We start from the raw sequence: 20,765 nt of genomic DNA, 5'->3' as shown, positions 1-20,765 counted from the left end.
AAAAAGTTAACAATTTTTAAGGAATGAAGACCAATTCTGAATCTTGCTAATCTTACTAATCTCACTAATATTATAAATGCGAAAGTTTAGATGGATGGATGGATGTTTGTTAGAATTTGTAGCCTAAACGGCTGAACGGATTTCGATGAAATTTAGTATACATGTAGAGAATAAACTGAAAGAACATATAGGCTACTCACTTTTGTTTTTTTTTCGACTCGGACGGAGTCGTGGGCGAAAGCTAGTAGGTTATATTTTGAACGTCACATCTCGTTTGTTATGATTTTAGATATTGTTTATAAAATACAGGTAGGTCTATTATTACTATGCAAGGAAATCCGAGAGGAAACAAGGAAGGAATTTATGAACTACCTCATACATCTTACATCGATGACGTTCTTGTTTTAGTGCCTAAAGAGTTTTGAAAAATTTATAAAAATCCCGGTAGACTCATGAAACAAAACTTAATGAAAATTTGTGATATTAACAAAGTGTTGAAAGAAGATACACTCAAATTATTATACAGCTTTCGCTTTTTAAACTGAATGTTAAGATTTATAATTGAGTTAGCATGAATGGTTTGGTTTGGTTGGTATGTTCTGGTGGGGAGCGCGCGCGGCGTAGGGTTGTAGCGTCAGTCGATCATCACAGTCGCACAAAACATACGAGGTCCGCATACGTTAGTGAAAACGCAAGGAGGCGCACGCGAATCCGATTTCCGTCTCCGTTCTTAGTCCTTGCAATAACAATGCTTATTTAAAAAACTATTCCTCAGTGACACAGTGCTTGTTTTATAGAATCAATACGATAACATTTTCAAACGTTGTGTAGTTAAGCATTTTATGATAAGGTTTTTCTTCCGATTTGCGACTGCGGTGAGTTTTTAATTATTGCATCTCTATTTGAATGTTAATTAATCGAATTTTTGATATTTTTAATATGTTATTTTAACGACTGCGTAAAATAATGTAAAATAAAACTTATTAGTTAGAATTTAATTTCGAATCTAATCATAAAATCGGAACTCATAACAATGTGTAAGAAAAAAAGACGCCCCTGAAAATCTCGCACGCGGCTTATTGAGTAGAGTGCACGTCTAATTTTCTACGAGTCTAAGTTTGTTTCTTTTCCAACTGTGGAAATATTTATTTTTAATATATTAACTCATTCAAACTCAACTAATTTGTCCTCAAACTATCAAAATTTCCTATAGAATAGATTAAAATATCTTGAGAATTCATGGAGAGGTACCCGGTATAGGTAGACCTAGAAAGAGATGGATTGCGTGAAAGGTGACACGATCAAGAAGGGAGTGATGGTTGAGATGACGGATAATAGAGTTATTTGTAATACACGGGAGTATGCTAAGGTAGGGGAGAGGATGTTTTTGACTGCTTTTATAATATTCATTTCATAATAATGAGGTAATGATGCATAGAACTTATTGAGTGAAATGTCGTTACTGTCTACGCACTTTACATTTCCCTGTGACGTATACTCCTTTGTTAAAGACAATCAGACATCAAACATTTCCTTTTCTATTGTAGTGTTATCGAGTCTTCGTTTAACGATGTACTAATTTCGACTGAATGCGTATGTACGTTGACTTTTTAGATATATCAATGTGTGTTTTATTCTAATCGTTATAACGAACGTCGTGGAGTACTTACCGGAATTCAAACTTTAAATATTTTCTGTTATACCATTGTACCTTAATCTCTAAAAGGGTTTACATTTCAACATTATCTTGTACAATTTCTTGTACTCGCATCTCATTTTTATTTACTCTATTTAGTGCCATAGGCAGCGAAGTTACGTTTTGATCGCTTCATGATAAACAAGATTTGAAATCCGTTTTAGTATCCTTTATTTGTCATAAATAATCTAATCGAAATAAGTGACAAAAAGTCTATGTGATAATTGTATACACGTTACGTTATGTCAATCCTCTGAATCATGTTAACTTGTTGACAGTTATTTACTGCTTAATCATAATACTAAAACATTTCATAAATGTATGAACTTTGCCAAATTCTTCGTTATAACAAAAATAATAATGTCCTTAAGTAATACAACTTAATATAAATAAATACAAATTAGACTAATATCATAATTATGAACATGTGTAGCAGCATTTGCATTGTGTTAATGAAATTTTCACAAGTTTTCCTCCCGTGCTAAATTTCAGATTGTCACTCACATATTTATTGTTATAAGTTGGATTTTTTAGTTGTTATTCGATATCGTTTTTAAAATCTAAATATAAATTTAAACCATGCAGTTTTTAAAGAGCTCTTTTCTCCGCTTCCAGCAATTGCTTCGCGTTGTCATAAATTACCGCTACATAACATCAAAACCTTAGTAGTTGATAACAAAAACTAGCCTCACTCACGATTTCGTCTGTACAGAATTAAAAAAATATTCTAGCAATAGCCTAACTCAATAATAATGTATAGTTTTCTAATTGAAAAGGAACTTTACTATCTGAAGTCGGCACTGTAGTTTTTAAAGTTAATACACATAAAAATATAAATCTTTCCTCTTTAAAATATTAAGTATAGACGCCTTACATACAGATTCTATGAAGTAATTACAAAATTATTCATAGATCGCGAGATATAATTAAAAAAAAAACGGGCTGTAAGTAATGCATTGTAATTACTGGTACTTACCATTTGTAAGAAATAACTGAAATATCCTTTGGTGTAATTAGTGATAAAATATGTAGAATCTGCTACAAAACTTAATCTTAAGCTGTTTGTTATAGTCGTTTTCACACTTTTTTAATATTATAGTGTTATGTGTTAATTTGTTACCGTAATTGTGAAGTGCTAATTTATTTGTTTTGGTATACTTTTGTATTTGATCATTTTGTACGTAAACAAAAGATCTATGTCGGTTTAATTGGAAATATATTAAAAATAACTTTTGGATTGGGACGTATTGCATAATAGTTTATTTTCAACGGATATTCTAAAATGACGTAACATTTAATTTACATACAAAATCACTCTTAAGTAGATTTTTTACATGTAAATACGTTGTTCGACAACAATCGAAAGTGCGCAGATGTTTTTTAATCACAATTGTTACTGGAATATACGATTGCATATTTAGATAGATACATGAAAAAGACACATCTGTCTTCTCTATCATCTAAATGTAGACATATAGACCAGGATAGATGTATCCTGGTGTATCTTGTATTCTTTAAAAATAAGACAAGTTTATATTTCATTGCGATTATTGTTGCGTGACTACTTAGTGCAACGTAGTTAATGTCATCTGTTAAAGATCACGCAACGATTTATAACTTATGTCGATGAAGATTATCATCTTAGTAAAGTGCTATATAAATCCTGTAAACAAAGGTCATAGACAGTTTTCTTTTATGGTCGGCTCTTTGACGCCCTCTTGCCCCTCTCACGTAAGGATCAGGGACGTTTCTTTTAGGTTTTTTATTGCCCGTAGACAGTTAGGGTGCAGTTTCATTAATTGATAAATCGGTCGTTATACAGCAGAGCCCCATGTACGAAGCAACGACTAGTGAAAATGATCGTAAGTGAAGACAAGTGAGGGCTCATCCAACGCATGCAGGCCCTTACGACTAAGGATATGGTGCACTTAAGCGAAGTCCGCAAACATTTCAGTACGCATCTAAAATTCGTCGGTATTGTAATTAGTAAATAGACTATTTTTTTCTCGTCTTTTTTTTATATAAATTGTTGGTTGATGACGCTTTTACAGGACAGAACTTTAAATATTGTTGCAAGTAAAACAATACGTAATTAAACAACAACTAAGACGATATTATTTAAATAATTGCAATATTTTAAATTGAAACTAATGCACATTTTGTACCGCCAGGTTGACTTTTACGTGTATTTATAAAACATATGCTTTTATAAATTATTTGTTTGAGGTCAATACTTTGATTTTCATTAATTTTCATAAATATAACAAAGAAATTATTCGAATTACTTATAAATATAAATTTTTGGTTAGACAAATAGTAACATAATTAAAATAATTATGAATTAGCTGTTACACGCGACTTCATACGTGTAAAAATAATAAATAATAAAAACATAACCTGTGTTACTAACGTCACTTTTTAAAAATCAAGGAGTTTTTGAAATCGGCACAGTAGTTTTGAGTTACATCAATACATACAAAAATACAAATCTTTCCTTTTTATAACATTAGCATCGATAAACATTTTGCTAACCTTAATTTAGATGTATTGAACAAACACACATTTGTGTCACACATGTTCTTATCAGGTACAAAACAAAGAAATTCTGAATGCGGTCAGAACGTTAAAAGTAATATTAAATTTAACAAAATATTATAACAGACATTTTTAATTAATAGTTAAACATTTAATAAGAGAAAAATCTTAAATATTTCAAAATATCTGGTATTGCATACTTTATGTTAGCGATAAAGTATGCGTGATAAGCCAGCTCGAACACTAAAACTTTATACACTTGCATACCGATGCTGTTGCTTTTACTACACTTGCGCTGATTTTTAGTCATAGTAACATCGATAGTAAGAGTTTTTGTTATGGATTTGTAATCGATTGCTCTAATAATATCGATTTTAAACACGATTAATGTCTTTGTCCAAGTGTCAGTAAATAGGAAACAACATTAAGGGACTTCCTAAGTTTAAACTTAGTACGTGTATCGCTAAAAACTGTAATAAACCAGAATGAATTAGTAGAATTCACTTAATTTTTTAGGCCATGCAATTTATCACAGCGTCAAATCTCGCTGACCCGTGAATGTATATTGCGTTGGTTTCGATTGTGTTGTACCGTTACTCCGGGTACTATTCCATTAGGTTGGTGTATAGTGTATTTAAATCATACTGTATCGAGGCTTCGAAGTCGTGATAGACTACGAGTACCGACTCTGTTAGCTCAGATACGTTTGCTTATATTTTGCAACGGAGCGATCGTCCATTGTACCTTCCCATTGTTTTACGACTGTTTATAGACTGCATACGACAGTACTTCTTAAAATCTTTAAAAGTAAACGCATCAATATATAGGTAAATGGGTTGTATGATTGCAATTGATATAGTGAGTGGTTAGATTTGCTTATTAAATCAGAGGCATCTTTGTACATTTCAGTTATTTCTTTCTATTTTTCTAGGATTCTAGTATTTTCGGATTAATTGAGGAGTACTGAAATTAGCAATACTAGGTCATAAATTATCATAAACATAATATAAAATAAAGAAGGTAATAAATAAGAATTATTTCGTTTCCGCGAATTCATACCACACCGCAATATTTACTTGCAGTCAACAAGATGTCACCTTGGTTAGCGTCTGCCTGCAGGATTTAGAAGTTGTTATGTTTCCTTAAACAGGTCTATGACCAACATAGAGTATACACGTAATAGGGTAAAGTTTAAAAACACTTTTACTTTGCCAAAACGAGAAAAAACGAACCGAATACTAAAGGAAAGCAATTTATACTCGTAACCAACTAGTATACATTGTTTTAAAATAATGCCAAAAGGGAAATACAATCTCTATGAACTACCTTGCTTTGACAATCGATATTGAATGGTACTTCAAGAAATCGGTATCGACAGCATTCAATATATGGCTATTAATATTAACATTGCTTAGTCATTGAAAACTGGGTCCGTATATGTATTTTAATAGTATTTTATGTTTCAGGTACAATAATATAATATACACATTTTCCATGTATCAAGAACACCGAAGACGGAATCTTAAAGCCGGTGGCTGGAGAACGAAAAACTTTCCTACGTAGGTCGTTCACCTCCGCCGAAAGAGTAAGGAATTAAAACGATTGGATTTCAAAAGGAATAAAGATGCAGTACATACGAGCATTTTTCAAACGGATCACGGACGATTTGAAATTAAAAAAATTGATACCATTGAAGATTTTATTCTTCGTACACGCATCAAGTAAGTTATTTGTCGCATCTAATGCTGTAAGAATAATTGTGTAATTGAATCTCGAAGGCACAATAATGGTTTCGCAACAAATAAATTGCCGTATAGTTTATGTGGCCGTGCTCCGAGTGCTTGTATATTTCATAACACAGGCTTATGGAACGTTGAAAGTCGATGTATTTTTCTGGTTTATCGCTTTGGATTTGAAATCGTTCTGCGAAAAAGCGTTTTATTTCTAATCCTAAATGATATTCAATTTAGTTGAATAAAAATCAAATTCGAGAATCAAATGCGAATTTTTGCATGGATGGATGAATGTTTCTTACTACGTATCTTCAAAACGGCTTACAACCTGTCTCGATGAAATTTAACACACACGTTCTGTTAATTCCACGCGAACGACATCGCGGTGAAAAGCTAGTATCAATTTTTTTACTATTATCATAAAACCTGAAAAAAACCGCGACCACGATAATGTTCTCATACAGGTGTGACGATAGTAAAAAAAATTTAAGCACGTGTATGTACATCTTTTGGCCGGATCAAGTAGATTAAGCGATTTGTTTTTTTGCTTCTATAAAAATCGCTGTATTGCAGCTCTATTCGTCTTGTACCCGTACCTGACGATTCACATGCGTGAGCTGGGCATCAATGTAGAGGAGACGGCTATCATGTCAGCGGTGACGCCCGTCATCTCGATCGTCATGCCGCCGCTCGCCGGCATGCTCGCGGACAAGATCGGCAACTTTAGGGTAGGTATATTAATTCTTCTTTGTTTTCCTCCTTGATAAACTGATCGTAGTTTTCAGTGGGTTTTGCGACGTTTAACTTAATGGTTACTTGTCGCTTATGTTTTCTTTAATAAGGTGGCATACGAGCAATGGCTACTGGTATGGCTAAAATAGCGAGAACACTACCTATCAATGTTTGAAACAAGTAAATATGTTACAGATAAATAACTATCTAATAAATAAATTACCAATAAGAAACTGAAAGTCACGAATTCGTAATCTGTATTCCCAATTTTTTGTCTTTCGTACGACAAGCAAAAACATAAAGATTAAGAAGTCATACTAATATAACCGCAAAGTTAACATTTTCCGGTTTTCATCTTACGTAAATGATGATACGAGAAACGCAAATAAGAACAAATAGGCTTGTACAAGCTTCGGATTAACCTTTAGTTTTTTGTTTGCTTAATCTTGTTTCTAACATAAAATTGGTAATTGAATAGAGCATGCGATGCGTTGAACTGAATGGATTTTAGTTATTTACGTCCGCCTAACGTTCTGGTTTGATTGAGTTAATTCACAATGAGTGTATCGCTAATTAGATTCAATTCTGGATACAATAACCTTTACCTTGTATTGTGGTGGCAGCATTGTAGCGAAGCGGCCGCTCCTACGCCGCGTGGAGGCAACGCGACAGCGGCCGAACAGGAAGTGTCGTCTCTCATGTTTATTACTCTAGGTAGTTACAGTGACACAATCCCCTTTTTAAATATGTTATTACAAATCAACAATAATATCCAAGTCTGATCTTTCATCACAAAAATTGTAAATCGCAATGGTTGCAAAAAAAAATCGTTTGCACAATTACATGTAACTGCGGCCGCCATAGCTTGTTGCGATAAACGATGTCATGAATTAGTTCTGTCATTTTCCTATATTTTCCGGTGTCTGACTTCCTCTGATGTCTCTGTTACGGAACAATAAATTCATCGTCAATGTGAATTTACGTCGGAAAATGTCGGTTTTGTGTAGTTCTGCTAATCATTCTTCTTAAACGCTGCATCCTGTTTTTCTTTTAGTCTTCAATTTGCCTGTAATTACGGCTTTTTCATGAATGTACGTTTGCTTGCGAATAAAATCTGCAATTGTTCTGAAGGTTTTATAGTTAGTGTTTATTTTAAGATGTGTAAATTTTAAGACAAATCTTATGTCATGCTAAATGAATGGCCTTTTAATTAGTAAGACATCAAGAGTATTTCATTAAAATTCTTCAAATTGTTTGGTTTTCCGCATATATAATTTTAAATTATGCATATCATGTTGGCTATTTTATAAGGTTATTAAATCAGAAATATTATCTTATTATGTTATATTTAAGCTCGTTATCAAAAGTTGACAATTCGTAGCTACTGCTGGCGTTATCATCTGCGTTGGGTGGGGCATCTGCGCTGCTGCTACTGGCGGTGCCGGTGGGCCGCATCACTGTCACCTACCCGCCCGCCACGCAGCTGCTCAGCACGTGCCGCGCCGGCGCTCTGCAGCTGCGCCCTCTGCCGGGCTACCCTTGCACCCCGCTGCATCCATACGCCTTTGATGTCAACTTGACGTAAGTATATGAAACATGGCGTTTTTTATAGTTAACTTCACTACTGCGTAATAGTATCCTATATGTTATTATACAGGATTTTGTCTTGCGGGTTCGTATGCGAGATACCCGACGAAGTTACTTCTAAGGAAATCGAGGCTATGATCCACACGAATTCGTACGACGTACGATTACAGTCGAACTCACATGATCAACGCCTGCTGTACCGTCATACGGTATCTCCGCTGCCGATGAAAAGCAAAATCCTAATGAAAGATCAAAGCACTTCAAGAATTATGACGGATGACCCTTTCTTTAATTCTACAGTATCAAGATTATCGGACAATGAGTTATTTTTCCCAGCACCGACCCTTTACCAGATGCAATGTACGCAAACCGAAAACAACGCGACCTGTCTATTTGGACGGAAAAACTTTCTGAACGATCTGGAAGCTGATAACGAAGAAAATACTAATACAGAATATCGTATGCGGATATCACATGACGTTCAGAAATCGTCCACCGAAGTAAAGGATTACTGGGTTAATGCAATTTCAATTGGGAATGGAACTAAGTATGACGCAGATTATGAAGGCGTTGATAGTACGGCTTGCGAGGATAATTTTATTGGGGTAATTTTCGTACATTTCTTTAACTAATTTTATTTATCTTACTTAAACTTCTGAGTATAATTTTGCGTTCTTATGCGCCAAAAAACAATAGGTTCGAAATTCATTTCTAGATCCAAATGTTCATTAACTAAGTTACCAAACGTTTAGCAACACCCCCTTTCTGTTTATCATTATTTTGTCTTTTTTCATTCGTATGATATGAAACCTAAAAAACCAACGGATTTTTTGTTGATAGTAGTTTATTTATTCAACACAAGCTTCACATTTGTGTTATTTGTTGAGTTTAGTCATTATTTGTAGGACGAAGACGTGGATAATGTTCGCGTGAAGACAGGCTCCAGACTACTGAGCAGCTGTTCATCTGCGTGCGCCGCGCTCACACCGCGGAAGAACTTGTGCGAGAACTTCCAACAACAGATAGAGCTCGATCCCACGTTCACATTCTGGGCGTACATGGCTGTAAGTATCTATTGTTTTATTGTTTCGTGACCCTGATGCCTTTAACTGACGAAACAGTGTAATCCCAAGAGTTTGTAATATGATATGAAGTTGTTATAAGTAACTTAGATGTAATTCGTAATCATAATATGAAGTTTTAAAACTGTATAGGTTGATATTATTATTTTTTTATTTATGTTTACAGGGGGCTTTGTCGCGAAGCGACGATAACGCTCCGTAGTCTAAAACTTACAAAACTCAATTATTCAACTGCTTTCTTAAATATATGTCGGCCAACTTAAACACTATCCCGGCCTCGTACATATATGTATATTAATTTGAAGATTTTATTAACCCTAACTAAATTAAAATAAATACTTTGTAGAAAACGTTTACGTTACCTTTAAAAAATGCATGCAATTCAAAATCAATTATTAAAAAGAGAATACGAGTGTTTATAAGAAATGCTGTACAAGAATGATAAAGTTTTAACCGTGAGTTACCACTGCCGTCTCAAGCATACAAAATATTGTTTTCTCATATTTTTAAAGGAGAATGCATGAGTAACAGTGTGTTTCTGTACGAGTGTTGTAGTGTAAACCCACGATATACGTGATGAAGATTGAGCGTAGCCGTTAATGGAAAGATTGTTGTGTAATAGATGCTAACTGGGTAATGGCTGTTACGGCAGTGAACCCCTTCACTACACGTCATATACCACGGCGTACTGAGACTCTGGTACACACGCCTTTACTTAAATTATACGAAACGGCACTTTACATTTATCTATAACCATTTCTGAAGTTGTTTTATTAATTCTATGAATTTAAACCAGTCGTAATAAAAATAATAACTTTACAATGATCGATGTCTATCTATATTTATAAAAAAAATATGCGATCCGAAGAATTAGTTATAATTGCTTTGTAAAAAGAATCTATAAATATGCAAATCAGTTCTGAACAGTTTCGATTATACAATTTTATGATTTGTAATAGTTTTTTTTATTGTCATCTTCTTTATTATTAAGATTAACTATTAGAATTCATTATGACAACTTTTTTTTGCTTGTCTATTATAAGACCAATGCACATTACCGATATGCCTTCCAAGTCTACACTCAAGTTAATTTTTTGTTTTGGAAACGAAATTCCGTAAATGGTTTTTAGTCAACTTGTCTTTAAAAGAATAACTGTATCTAATATCTATATCTTCTCTTACTTTTTCAATTCTTTCTGTAGTAATTTTATTGCCATGAACTTTCACTTGTAGATAATAGAAGCTTAGAAGCTCGTAACCTCACGTAAGTTATGTATGTCGTAACGTGAGACAAACATCTTAGCCTTGTCCCAGATGTCGCGAATGTGACTAGCGTGTACTCAACCACAAATGCCTACGAATACAGCTAAAAAACGTAATCTATTCAAACAATAAGATAAAAATAAACACTCTTGAAAATATCAGGAGGCCCAATTTTAGCCTGTCCCACCTTTTTCTGTTAAGGAAAGGATTGGAAGGGAAAGTGGATTTGATGGTGGAGGAGACGCACAGAAAGGGAAAATATTCTCTTTATGTGCGTCTCCTCCTCCGTCGATTTAGGGTAGGCAACACATTTGCAATTGCAGATGTCTATGGGCAGCGTTCGCTTTGCCAATTTGGCGGATTTAGGTGGCCGCTTGCTCGTTTGCCACCGTGCTGTATAAAAAAAAATGAGACCCAATTTTAGGCTTCCTATTTGACTTTAAACTTGGTTTCCAAAATACTTTCGAAGCGTTGTCTCAATTTACTGCTATGTGATGGGAATACCTGGTTGAAGCGTTTATCAATATAAGAATTAAAAGTGGGTCTTGTTACTCACCCACTTCACAATAGAGAAGGTTCATTCTCTAACTAAATTGGCCTTAACTAATACGTTTAGTTTATTGAATATTCAAAACACATTATCAAATTAAAATATTTATATAAATTAACACATGCTTTTATTTAATTTTAGGTAAGAGTTTTCATTGGGATTATTGGTGGTACGGCTTTCGCGATGTTCGAGGGCGCGGTGATCGCTATAATCAGAGACCAGCGTGCAGACTACGGGCTGCAGCGGGTGTACGGTAGCATCGGGGGCATGATCTCATCTCCTCTTTCCGGGCTGCTCATTGACTACGCGAGCAGAGGCAAGGGATACACGGACTTCAGGTAGGTAAAAACCACAGAACGAGAACGGTTTCTGAAAAGCTTGTCTAACTGACGTTTAACTGAAAAAGATAATTGGAGAGATTTATACAAGTTTATTTGTGGTTTCATTGGCAATTTAAGCACCGAATGTAAGGAGACCTAATTCTTGTGCTCATCGCTGTAATACTATCAGTTTTGTTTAAATTCTATCAAATTTAATACTTTTTGTTATTGAAGGAATCGGATTTGTCGAGTTAATATACTATAAGCTGTGGTTTCTTGCATGACAATACCGCAATTTGACCCGTATTCAGAAATTTAATATGATGTATCGTGTTCTTTGTTAAATAGGAAATGATTGCTTACAGGCCGGCGTTCTACTTGTATGCGGTTTTGAAAGTTCTGTCCGGAGCGCTCATGCTCAGCATAGATCTAGAATTCAAACAGCCAGCTCAGAATCTTCTAGAAGATGTGATATCTGTGTTCAGGAATATTGAAATCGTCGCATTGTTTATTGCATGTTTTATAATGGGTAAGATATGTTTTATTTACCTTCAAGAATGTGAAGAAAGTAGATGCGAAGGAGGGATATTTTAAACTGCTTAGGTCTACAACCACTTATATTATTTTTGTTGCTATTTAAGTCTTAGATTTCAATGCTAGGCGATGTGTCGATCGACCTACAAACTAACGGATGTCTACGGTCGTCCATACAAATTACTTTTAGCTCGCCGCGCTAAATTAATTTCATCTTCAAAATAATAATTCAGTGAAATCGTGCCATAGAATTTTATATCGACTATTTGCGTTCTTTCGCGAAGTAAAAAAAATATTTTTCCTTGTTTCTATCATTCCACGAATTTTGGGAAAGCTTTCTTTGACAAATATAAAACAAATCTTTGTTCGTTACAACTGTGAATTCGATGTCTGTTTAATCGTTGATTCAATACATGCTTTATAGCTTTTTAGAAAATGAATTTTCTTCTTTTTCCTATTACGGTATTATAAAAGATTCAATGATTTGATAAATGGTACAAATAGTTTTTTAAATGCGCAAAATATTTCGACTCTTACTAGAAATCAAAATCAAGTTTTTAATTATGCAAAGAATAATTTCCAAGACGAAACAAAAATAATTATAGAAAAATTATTGTAAATTCCAGGTACCGCATGGGGCTACATCGAGAGTTTCCTGTTCTGGCTACTACAAGACCTGGGGGCGTCTCGATCGCTGATGGGTATCACTATCACAGTGGGTGGCATCGCGGGCCTGCCGCTGCTCGTCCTATCAGGACCCATCATCAACAAACTGGGACACGCCAATGTACTCTTCATTGGCTTCGTCTTCTATGCTATTAGGTTACTTGGTAAGTTATTGTAAAATAGTCCAAATCTAATCAGAAGGGCAAAAATTTCATTGATTTTTTAGTAGATATGTAACTTTGATTAAATTTCTGTCCTCCAGATAATTCTAGTAAATGTATTTATAATCAAATAAATATTTTACCATTAAAAATTAATATAAAGATAAGTAAGGTTTTTATCAATCTATACTAACATAATAAATCGTAAACACACACTTCTTTGTTGCCTAAGATGTCAGTAATTACAGTATATCTTTGAATATTTTTTTTTAAATAAAAAGCCCTACACTTACGTCACGCTTTAGCACGCCTATATATTTTCACGCCGTCAAACTTAGTAAACATTTTAGATAAAAACCCTAATGTGGGAAAGAGACCATAAGTTGTTGCCAACATAAAGGAAGCAAGGTTGCGATGGTTTAACATCGTGTCATGTCATTTTGACATTTGCAATTGATAATTTGACAAATGTGAAAAATACAAAGATTTTTTTATAATTTCATGCGGACGAAGTCCCATGGGAACAGCTAGTACTTTAATAAACATTTTACTTTAATCTTTCAATAATCCTTGTTTTTCAATTTTGCGGATGTACAAAAGTATCGGTTTTATTTAAGGCGACGTATTTTAAACAAGGAAATGCAACTAAAAAGAATATAAGGAAGTTGCATTTCAGTTTATGAGTAAAGTACACTTATATGACTTAATTTAAATAATTCGATATACGTAAAACAAACAAACAACAAAGGTCAAAGTATTAACTTGTTTTAACTTAACCAATGTTAAGTCACGCAGCTTTATATTGTTTATATAACTGAGATTTAAATTTGCATGTAGTTTTAATTACGTAAAAACTTATTAATAAGGATATAGTAAATGTATTTTAATGTCAAAATTCAATATTGTTAGTAAAAAAATAAATTAATTGAATGTCGCATAATGTGCCACTACCGGCAACAAAGAAATGCGGTGTAAGGATCGTTGACATTTATTGTGACATGTTTTTTAACAAACATATGACGTAATAATTACTTATCAGACATTTGCATTTAATTATCAAGCTGTTAGCAGTTCCGTATTCATTTGTTTTTTTTTTTTAATTTTCTTGCTAGAATATAAATTTGAATTGTAAACACTATACTCACTAACATATTTTAAATGTCTGTGGAAACGCATGCAAACGCTTTTGCACCGAGCTGTACATGTTCTCGCAGATAACTTCGAGCCTTTATAAAGTTTGAATATTATAGTAGCAGTATTATGTTAATGCACTGCCAAGGAGACCTTTCATTTGCGTTACATTCGATTTTTCTAGAACGATCTTATCTCGGCTTACATTGGTACTAATCTTGTCGACATATTTACGTTTGCCTCGGGCAATCTTATTCAGCCACAGATTTGTAACGAGATTTACGAAATATTATTTACATTTTCACCTCGTTTAATCTTAGTATACCTAAGTTTAATTACAGCTTACAGTCACCAAAACATTAGTCTTAAGTTATGAGTCATTTTTACTTATAACCATTTAAGTTTGGTACTTAAATGGTTTCGCGACATTAAGATATCGATACAGATAATCTAATAATTTACACTAATACTTTTATGATATTTCTTTCGTTGATATTTTTGTAGTTTACGTTTTAAGGTATAATTGTATTACTTTTTACTGAGAATTAACCCGGGTGTGAGGCAATCTCAATGACAGAAGTGACTTAACACTTATCTCAATATGACCTTAGATTAAATATATGTACTATGGTATTATGATTGTTGCAGGATATTCGTTGATCTACAACCCGTGGCTTTGTCTCATCTTCGAGGCGCTGGAGTCGGTGACGTCATCACTGTCGTTCACTGCCGCAGTGACGTATGCAGCGCGTCTCTCCTCCGTCACCACCGACACCTCCGTGCAGGGACTGCTCGGCGGACTTTACTATGGAGTTGGTATGTAATATGTTGTTTGAATTATCAACTTTCTATCACTATAATGAGTGCTAGTAATTGGTTGCGACTTTGTCCGCGTGGAATTAAGGAAATATTAAAAAATAGCCTATATTACACACTGGTAACGTAGCTTTTTAATGGTGAAGAATTTTTGCTTCGGTCCGGTTTTTTTTTGAGTTATTTGAATGCATAAAAAAATCCGAAAATACAATTTTTTCATCTATATAACATCAGTATAGATTAGTTAAATGTGACCGTTGGGAGATACTTCTTAACAATTGCATTTGCGGTAGCTGTAACATTTAAAAAAAATGCGAAAATTGTCGATGAGGAGTCATTTACCTTGTCTATTCTCTAACAAATAAAATATTCTCTAACTTTCACCTTTAGTATGCCATTGTCCGAGAGTTCACGTTACCTTATAGATTGTAAAGGTGAGCTTTAACTCTACGCTACATTCTTAAATGCGACAATTAAATATCGATTAATGATAATCGCCAATGATACGTCATTACTTAATTAGAAGTTTGATACTCTTTTGTTTTGCATTTAATTGAATATTTATAATTCCATATTTGAAAACCACGAAGTCAGGATTTTAAAATAAAAGTAAAAAACAGCTACATATTAAACGTCGATTTTTTAAAAAAAATAATGGAAACTTTCAACCAATAATGCTATTTGGAACTTTTTGTTACAGGAAAGGGATCTGGAAGTTTGATAGGCGGATATTTAATGAAATTCGTCGGTACAAGACCAACGTATCAGATATTTGCAATCGCCACGTTCCTAACAGGATGCGTTTATTATCTATTTAACAAGTTCTACATCGGGAAGCGTCCTTTCGACGATAGCAACGACATCTGCAAGAAGAGACCGCCAACTTTGGACATCGAAGACTGCGAAGTAACCAAGAAAGAAAATGATAAATCAAGTGCGCCGCTAGATGTCGTTAGTAGGATTGAGAGTGATAAATTAAAGGGTCCAATTATAGAGAGTGGTCCGAAAAATAACCAATCAATGAAAGGTGTGACGGATATTGACGGCGGCAGTGATTCCGGTGTAGACAACCCGGCGTACGCTGAGAGCGAAGTCCCCAGTGACGTCACACGAAAGGACGACTGTAAAATTACCAAGTAACGTTTGTGATATTAAGTATGTTTAGTAGTTCAAAACTTACAAACTAGATTTAGAAAATTATCTATACAATTGTTGTAAGAAAATGTATAGAATATTATAAATTATAGAATAAATTTGACATATTATTTTCTTTTGTATTATTTGTTAACGGTTTACATGATAATGGTGGATCGGTGGAATGTTTTGTTAATAATTTAAATAAACAAAAATCCGTAAAATGTTCCACGGCAAAGAAAAATAATCAGGTGCTATAGAAGAAATAATAATAATTGGTTTTGAGTGAAACAAAACCATGTCACTAAAGAGTTCTTCCTTACACTTATCACTTAACTACTATTGCATAGGTTAGTTTTTCCACGACTCTATGACAAAGGCATATTTCGAGTATGAAGATATGGAGCCAGTCCAGCCAGTTCAGCGCCCAGAAAAATGCCGACAATCTGTTGATGTGTGTTGGTTATCCATCAAATCAAAATTAAAATTCATCAAAATTAAACGTCGCAATTATATTCATGTACCCAAATTTTGAATTCTAAATTCACGTGACGACAGACATAACTACATACCTGTAATCGGTTACTTTAGCCCATTTTTATTTGAGATGCTCTGAATATTTTATACAAATATGTAACACTTTCTATTCTTGTACCGCGAGTGACATTGATTATGTCGCTAACCAGTGTAAATTGCAGTCGATGCGTGGACCATCCGAATCGTGCTTCAGGTGTTCCACATACTATATAGTACCGCTACAAATTATCGTTATTTTACTCCCGATAAGTCCTCTATTCGGACATAGTGAAAACGTACAGCATATTGTCAAATAACCATTCTCAAATCAGCATTTGAGTCGAACAGTCGTTTTCAATATTTCAATGCAGTGTGATCATTTAAAATGAAGAAATTAACATTAACTTTGTCTTTACTGGTTATCAGTGTGTTATGTAATAGTAAAGTTTCGGCAGGAAATTTACCCGGTCCAATGGTGTACGTGGTAACGCCTGCGACACGTTCTGCTCAAAATGATGAAGGAAGAGCGAGGCCGTTTTACTATCGCAACTGGATACGAAGAATGGACTCCGAAACAAGCACCACTACTGCAGCTCCGACTACCTCAACAGTTAAAGTGGATACACCCGATCTCATATTTGCTGAATTTGAATCGGACGGTCACATGAAAAAAAGCATCAGAAAATTATTAGAGAAAGAAAGGGTCGAAACCAAAACTTCTACAACGTTCCAACCTATTTACGTTCCCGATGAAGAGTTTCAACCAGTGGCCCAAAATACTAACTATGGCTTACCATTGCCCACAGATAAGCCAGACCAAAAAGAAACTGAGGAAAGTAAATATTTTGAAATGCATAACAAATTCTATAACATTGCGCCTACGACATATACTCAAACAACCTCGCCTACGACTACTACGACTAAAATACCCACGACAATATCGACACAAGCTACGCCGAGTAACATTGAAAATATTTGGCATATAATCGACAGTGAGAAATCAACCCAACATTCGGGTAATTGGGAAGAAGTGCCAATTGGAACGAATGAGGAAGAAAGTAAAAGTGAAACCCAACCTCAAACTAATACTGACGATCATGTTATCGAAGAAGATAACAAGGAAGACAACGAAGACGACGGCGTATTCACAGATTTCGCAGTACCCGGGTAACTACATAAATTATCTTAGGTATTTTGGAGAATTGTCTATTTGTATGTATGTCTAAAATGAATATTTTCTTTGCAGGTTTTCTGCAAATCCGGGAAATGACGCTGAGAACGAATCACGGGGCATACGCACGGAATCGAATTTTCGTTTCCCTTACGTTAACTTAAAACCTTTTCAGATAAAAACAATGAAGAAACCCACTAACAACCTCTTATCGAATAGTAAGAAGAATAATAACTTATTTACTAATTTAGATAATTTCTACGATTTGAAAAATCCCATTCGAGGTGAAGCGCAAGATATTGTGCCTCAACAGAAACCGATCGATCGGTATAATCCGGCCCAGCCTTATTTGCCACAACAGAGTTATGGCAGTAATTCCAAAGAGTCTAATAATGTCCCCGCGAAGGCTACAGCTAACCTTGTGCCACCTCCTCCACCTCAGGCGCCGAAAATAACCGATAATGATTTCCCTTCGCCTACAAACTACGAATCTTTTCCCCCATACGCACCTTTAAGCTTCAACAGCGCACCACAGCTGCCGTCTCCCCCGCCTCCAGCTCCTAAGCCAGTATCAAGTTACTCGCCGCCGGCTCCCGGTCCTCTACCAGTATCAAGTTATTCACCGCCAGCTCCTGGTCCTCTACCAGTATCAAGTTATTCACCGCCAGCTCCTCCTGGTGACTCAGGTGATTCGGATACATTCGACTCTCCGCCCGGACCTCCCATGGATCACGGTGACTCGGATTCAATTTATTCTGCACCTAGTTCACCCGAAGATAGCGGCGACTCTGATTTACTTAACGGTCATGGCGATGACATGGACCTGGGATATCGTTATAAGCCACCTTCAGGACCTCCGCAATCATTCGCACCCACTGCACCTCCGATGCCAGCTGAGCTCCCTATGCCTCCCATGCCGATGAAACCATTCGAAGGGTACAATTATAACAAACCTTTCATGCCGCCGGATTCTGACATGCCAGACCATGACATCAAGCCAGACTTTCACGGATTTTATGACGATAAGCCTGATGATTTTCATTATCACCATCATCACCACCCTACGACAACTACCACCGAAATGCCTCGTGTCAACAGGTACAGTTACTACTATTTGGGCAAGAAATTGTATTACTTGCCGCTTTATTTTAGTGTGTACTTCATTGTTTACGTGGGAGCCCTGATTGTGAAGGCGGTGTTGCGGCACAAGATTGTGTACCCCAACAGCTGGAGACCGAACGATACAACGGCGGGCTTCTTCTCTAAGAGATCCATAGATTCTTGGGACCTTTCAAATGAAAACTTGCACGAGGTGACTGGAAAAGTAACACACGCTATTGCAACTGCAGCTAAAATATACATGGACGGTAAAGACAAAAATGAATAGAAACAGAGAGTTGCAGTAACTTAATTTAATGTACATATATTTAGGAGAATATTAGACTAAGTCGTTGTGATCTGGACATATTTAATATCAAACTGTATGTATTCATTAATTCATCGTATTTTAAGTATAGTTCATACTCACAACGAGGCTATTGTAGATCTGTTTCTAGGTAGTATAAGTTATAATAAAGTGTGTTTTTACTTCATATCGCAATTTTATTTATTATTTTACCTTTTTTCTTACACATTTTATGGGGTTTATTCTTAAGAAGTAAAACTAGCCTGCATACTGAAATTTGTCTTTATATTTTGGACTTAACTTGAACCTTACTAAAACTGGCTTTGATTTTAATTGAACAAAATGAAAACTTGGATGAAGATACACATTTAATATATTTTTTACATCATTATTACCAATTAAAACTTAATAATTACCTTATTATTTAAGTCTAAAGTTTAAATAACTAACTAATTTATAAGTCCTGAAAATGGCGATATGTCGATTATTACTTGATGTGTGGCACAGTGCACTGCCCTTAGTTCTACTCGGGATGAGAGCGGCACTTAAAGAAGACCTCGGTGTCTCCACAGCCGATCTCGTATATGGTGAACCACTTCGGCTGCCTGGCGAGTTCATTGCTCCTTCGTCTAACCCGTACACTTCTTCAGTCACTAATTTTGCGTCGGTGCTGAGGAGTCACATGGCTAACATAAATCCTGTTCCGGCAAAGCATCACTCAGAACGGCGTCCCTTTGTTGTTGGCAACTCATGTGTTTTTAAGAGACGATACAGGCAGGTCATCATTAAAACCTCCATATACTGGTCCATTTCCAGTAGTAAGCAACGACGGGAAAACCATAACTATTACAATAGGAAAAAAAACACCAAAGTAAGCCTGGACCGGGTGAAGCCGGCGTATGTTGAAGGGTCATCGACGCTTGATTCCATCCTCCCTTCACAACCATCGTCTTCTTATCTTAACCCTTCCACTGTCGGTTCTCCTTCAAAAGTAACTACATTCATTCCTCAACAAAACCTGCATACATCTCAATCGTCATCAAATAGCACCCCTCCTGAGTACACTACCCGTTCAGGTCGCAGAGTGCGTTTCCGATTGCCCATCAAAGTTTAACATTTATCATACACCATCTTGAATTAAGGTCATGTATCTCCTTTTTCAGTATGATGTTTCAATTTGTATTCAATGTTTTGTATGGGTCATTTTACACCGTGGGGGGGGGGGTGATGTGGCGATGTAACTGGCATGCGTAGTCTCGACTACGCATGTCAAAGTTCGAGGAGAAAAAGAATGTCAGTAGATTAGAAAACTAAAGCGAGAAGGATGTAAAATAAAGATATGTAAGAAGATAAATACGTCTTTAGTGGTGAGCCCGAGTAGAACTAAGGGCAGTGTCGAGACTACGCATGCCAGTTACATCGCCACAGATGCTTATAAGCAATACAAATCAGACATTTCGGAGAATAATCGTCTAGATTCTCGTGATCAAATCTATTACAAATTATATCCCATTTCAAAAGTAATTAATTTCTCTCATGTTTCTGATGTGCTTATAATTTTATAATGACGATAGTGAATAAGATTTTAGTCTCAATCATTTTTCCTCTGAATTTATTATCACTTTTACTATTACTGCACTGATCAAATTAAAACACGAATTTAATTGAAAAGTAAAAATAGAAGCTTAGATTTTTTATAATTGCTTATGACTAAGTCTGTAAGTAAATATTAT

General features: G+C 35.1%; 2 protein-coding genes across 2 annotated transcripts; both read left to right on the top strand.

Annotated features, from left to right (window-relative positions):
• The first annotated feature begins 627 nt into the window (after positions 1–627).
• On the top strand, positions 628–16,075 carry LOC106100797. Its single transcript, XM_013279824.1, has 11 exons — positions 628–875; positions 5,698–5,952; positions 6,538–6,692; positions 8,078–8,277; positions 8,354–8,888; positions 9,189–9,347; positions 11,320–11,516; positions 11,864–12,027; positions 12,659–12,862; positions 14,639–14,806; positions 15,507–16,075. The coding sequence occupies exons 2-11, from the start codon at positions 5,856–5,858 to the stop codon at positions 15,944–15,946; spliced, it is 2,319 nt and encodes a 772-aa protein (XP_013135278.1). The 5' UTR covers positions 628–875; positions 5,698–5,855; the 3' UTR covers positions 15,947–16,075.
• A 364-nt stretch (positions 16,076–16,439) lies between these two features.
• Positions 16,440–19,085, top strand: LOC106100516 (actin cytoskeleton-regulatory complex protein PAN1-like). Its single transcript, XM_013279384.1, has 2 exons — positions 16,440–17,623; positions 17,703–19,085. The coding sequence occupies exons 1-2, from the start codon at positions 16,842–16,844 to the stop codon at positions 19,012–19,014; spliced, it is 2,094 nt and encodes a 697-aa protein (XP_013134838.1). The 5' UTR covers positions 16,440–16,841; the 3' UTR covers positions 19,015–19,085.
• The last annotated feature ends 1,680 nt before the right edge of the window (positions 19,086–20,765 follow it).

Source organism: Papilio polytes, unplaced genomic scaffold (assembly GCF_000836215.1).
Source record: "Papilio polytes unplaced genomic scaffold, Ppol_1.0 DF824047.1, whole genome shotgun sequence".
Classification (NCBI taxonomy): Eukaryota; Metazoa; Arthropoda; class Insecta; order Lepidoptera; family Papilionidae; genus Papilio; species Papilio polytes.
Note: the sequence above shows the minus strand (reverse complement) of the source record. Positions and strands in the feature narration are given on the sequence as shown.

What these genes read in the sequence shown, in the direction of transcription:
- LOC106100797 (XM_013279824.1), top strand. Translation starts at nt 5,856, where the DNA reads ATGCAGTACATACGAGCATTTTTCAAACGGATCACGGACGATTTGAAA. An exon ending in GCGAGGATAATTTTATTGGG is followed by an intron (nt 8,889 to 9,188) that starts GTAATTTTCGTA and finishes CATTATTTGTAG; the next exon opens with GACGAAGACGTGGATAATGT. An exon ending in CGGACTTTACTATGGAGTTG is followed by an intron (nt 14,807 to 15,506) that starts GTATGTAATATG and finishes TTTTTGTTACAG; the next exon opens with GAAAGGGATCTGGAAGTTTG.
- LOC106100516 (XM_013279384.1), top strand. Translation starts at nt 16,842, where the DNA reads ATGAAGAAATTAACATTAACTTTGTCTTTACTGGTTATCAGTGTGTTA. An exon ending in ACAGATTTCGCAGTACCCGG is followed by an intron (nt 17,624 to 17,702) that starts GTAACTACATAA and finishes TTTTCTTTGCAG; the next exon opens with GTTTTCTGCAAATCCGGGAA.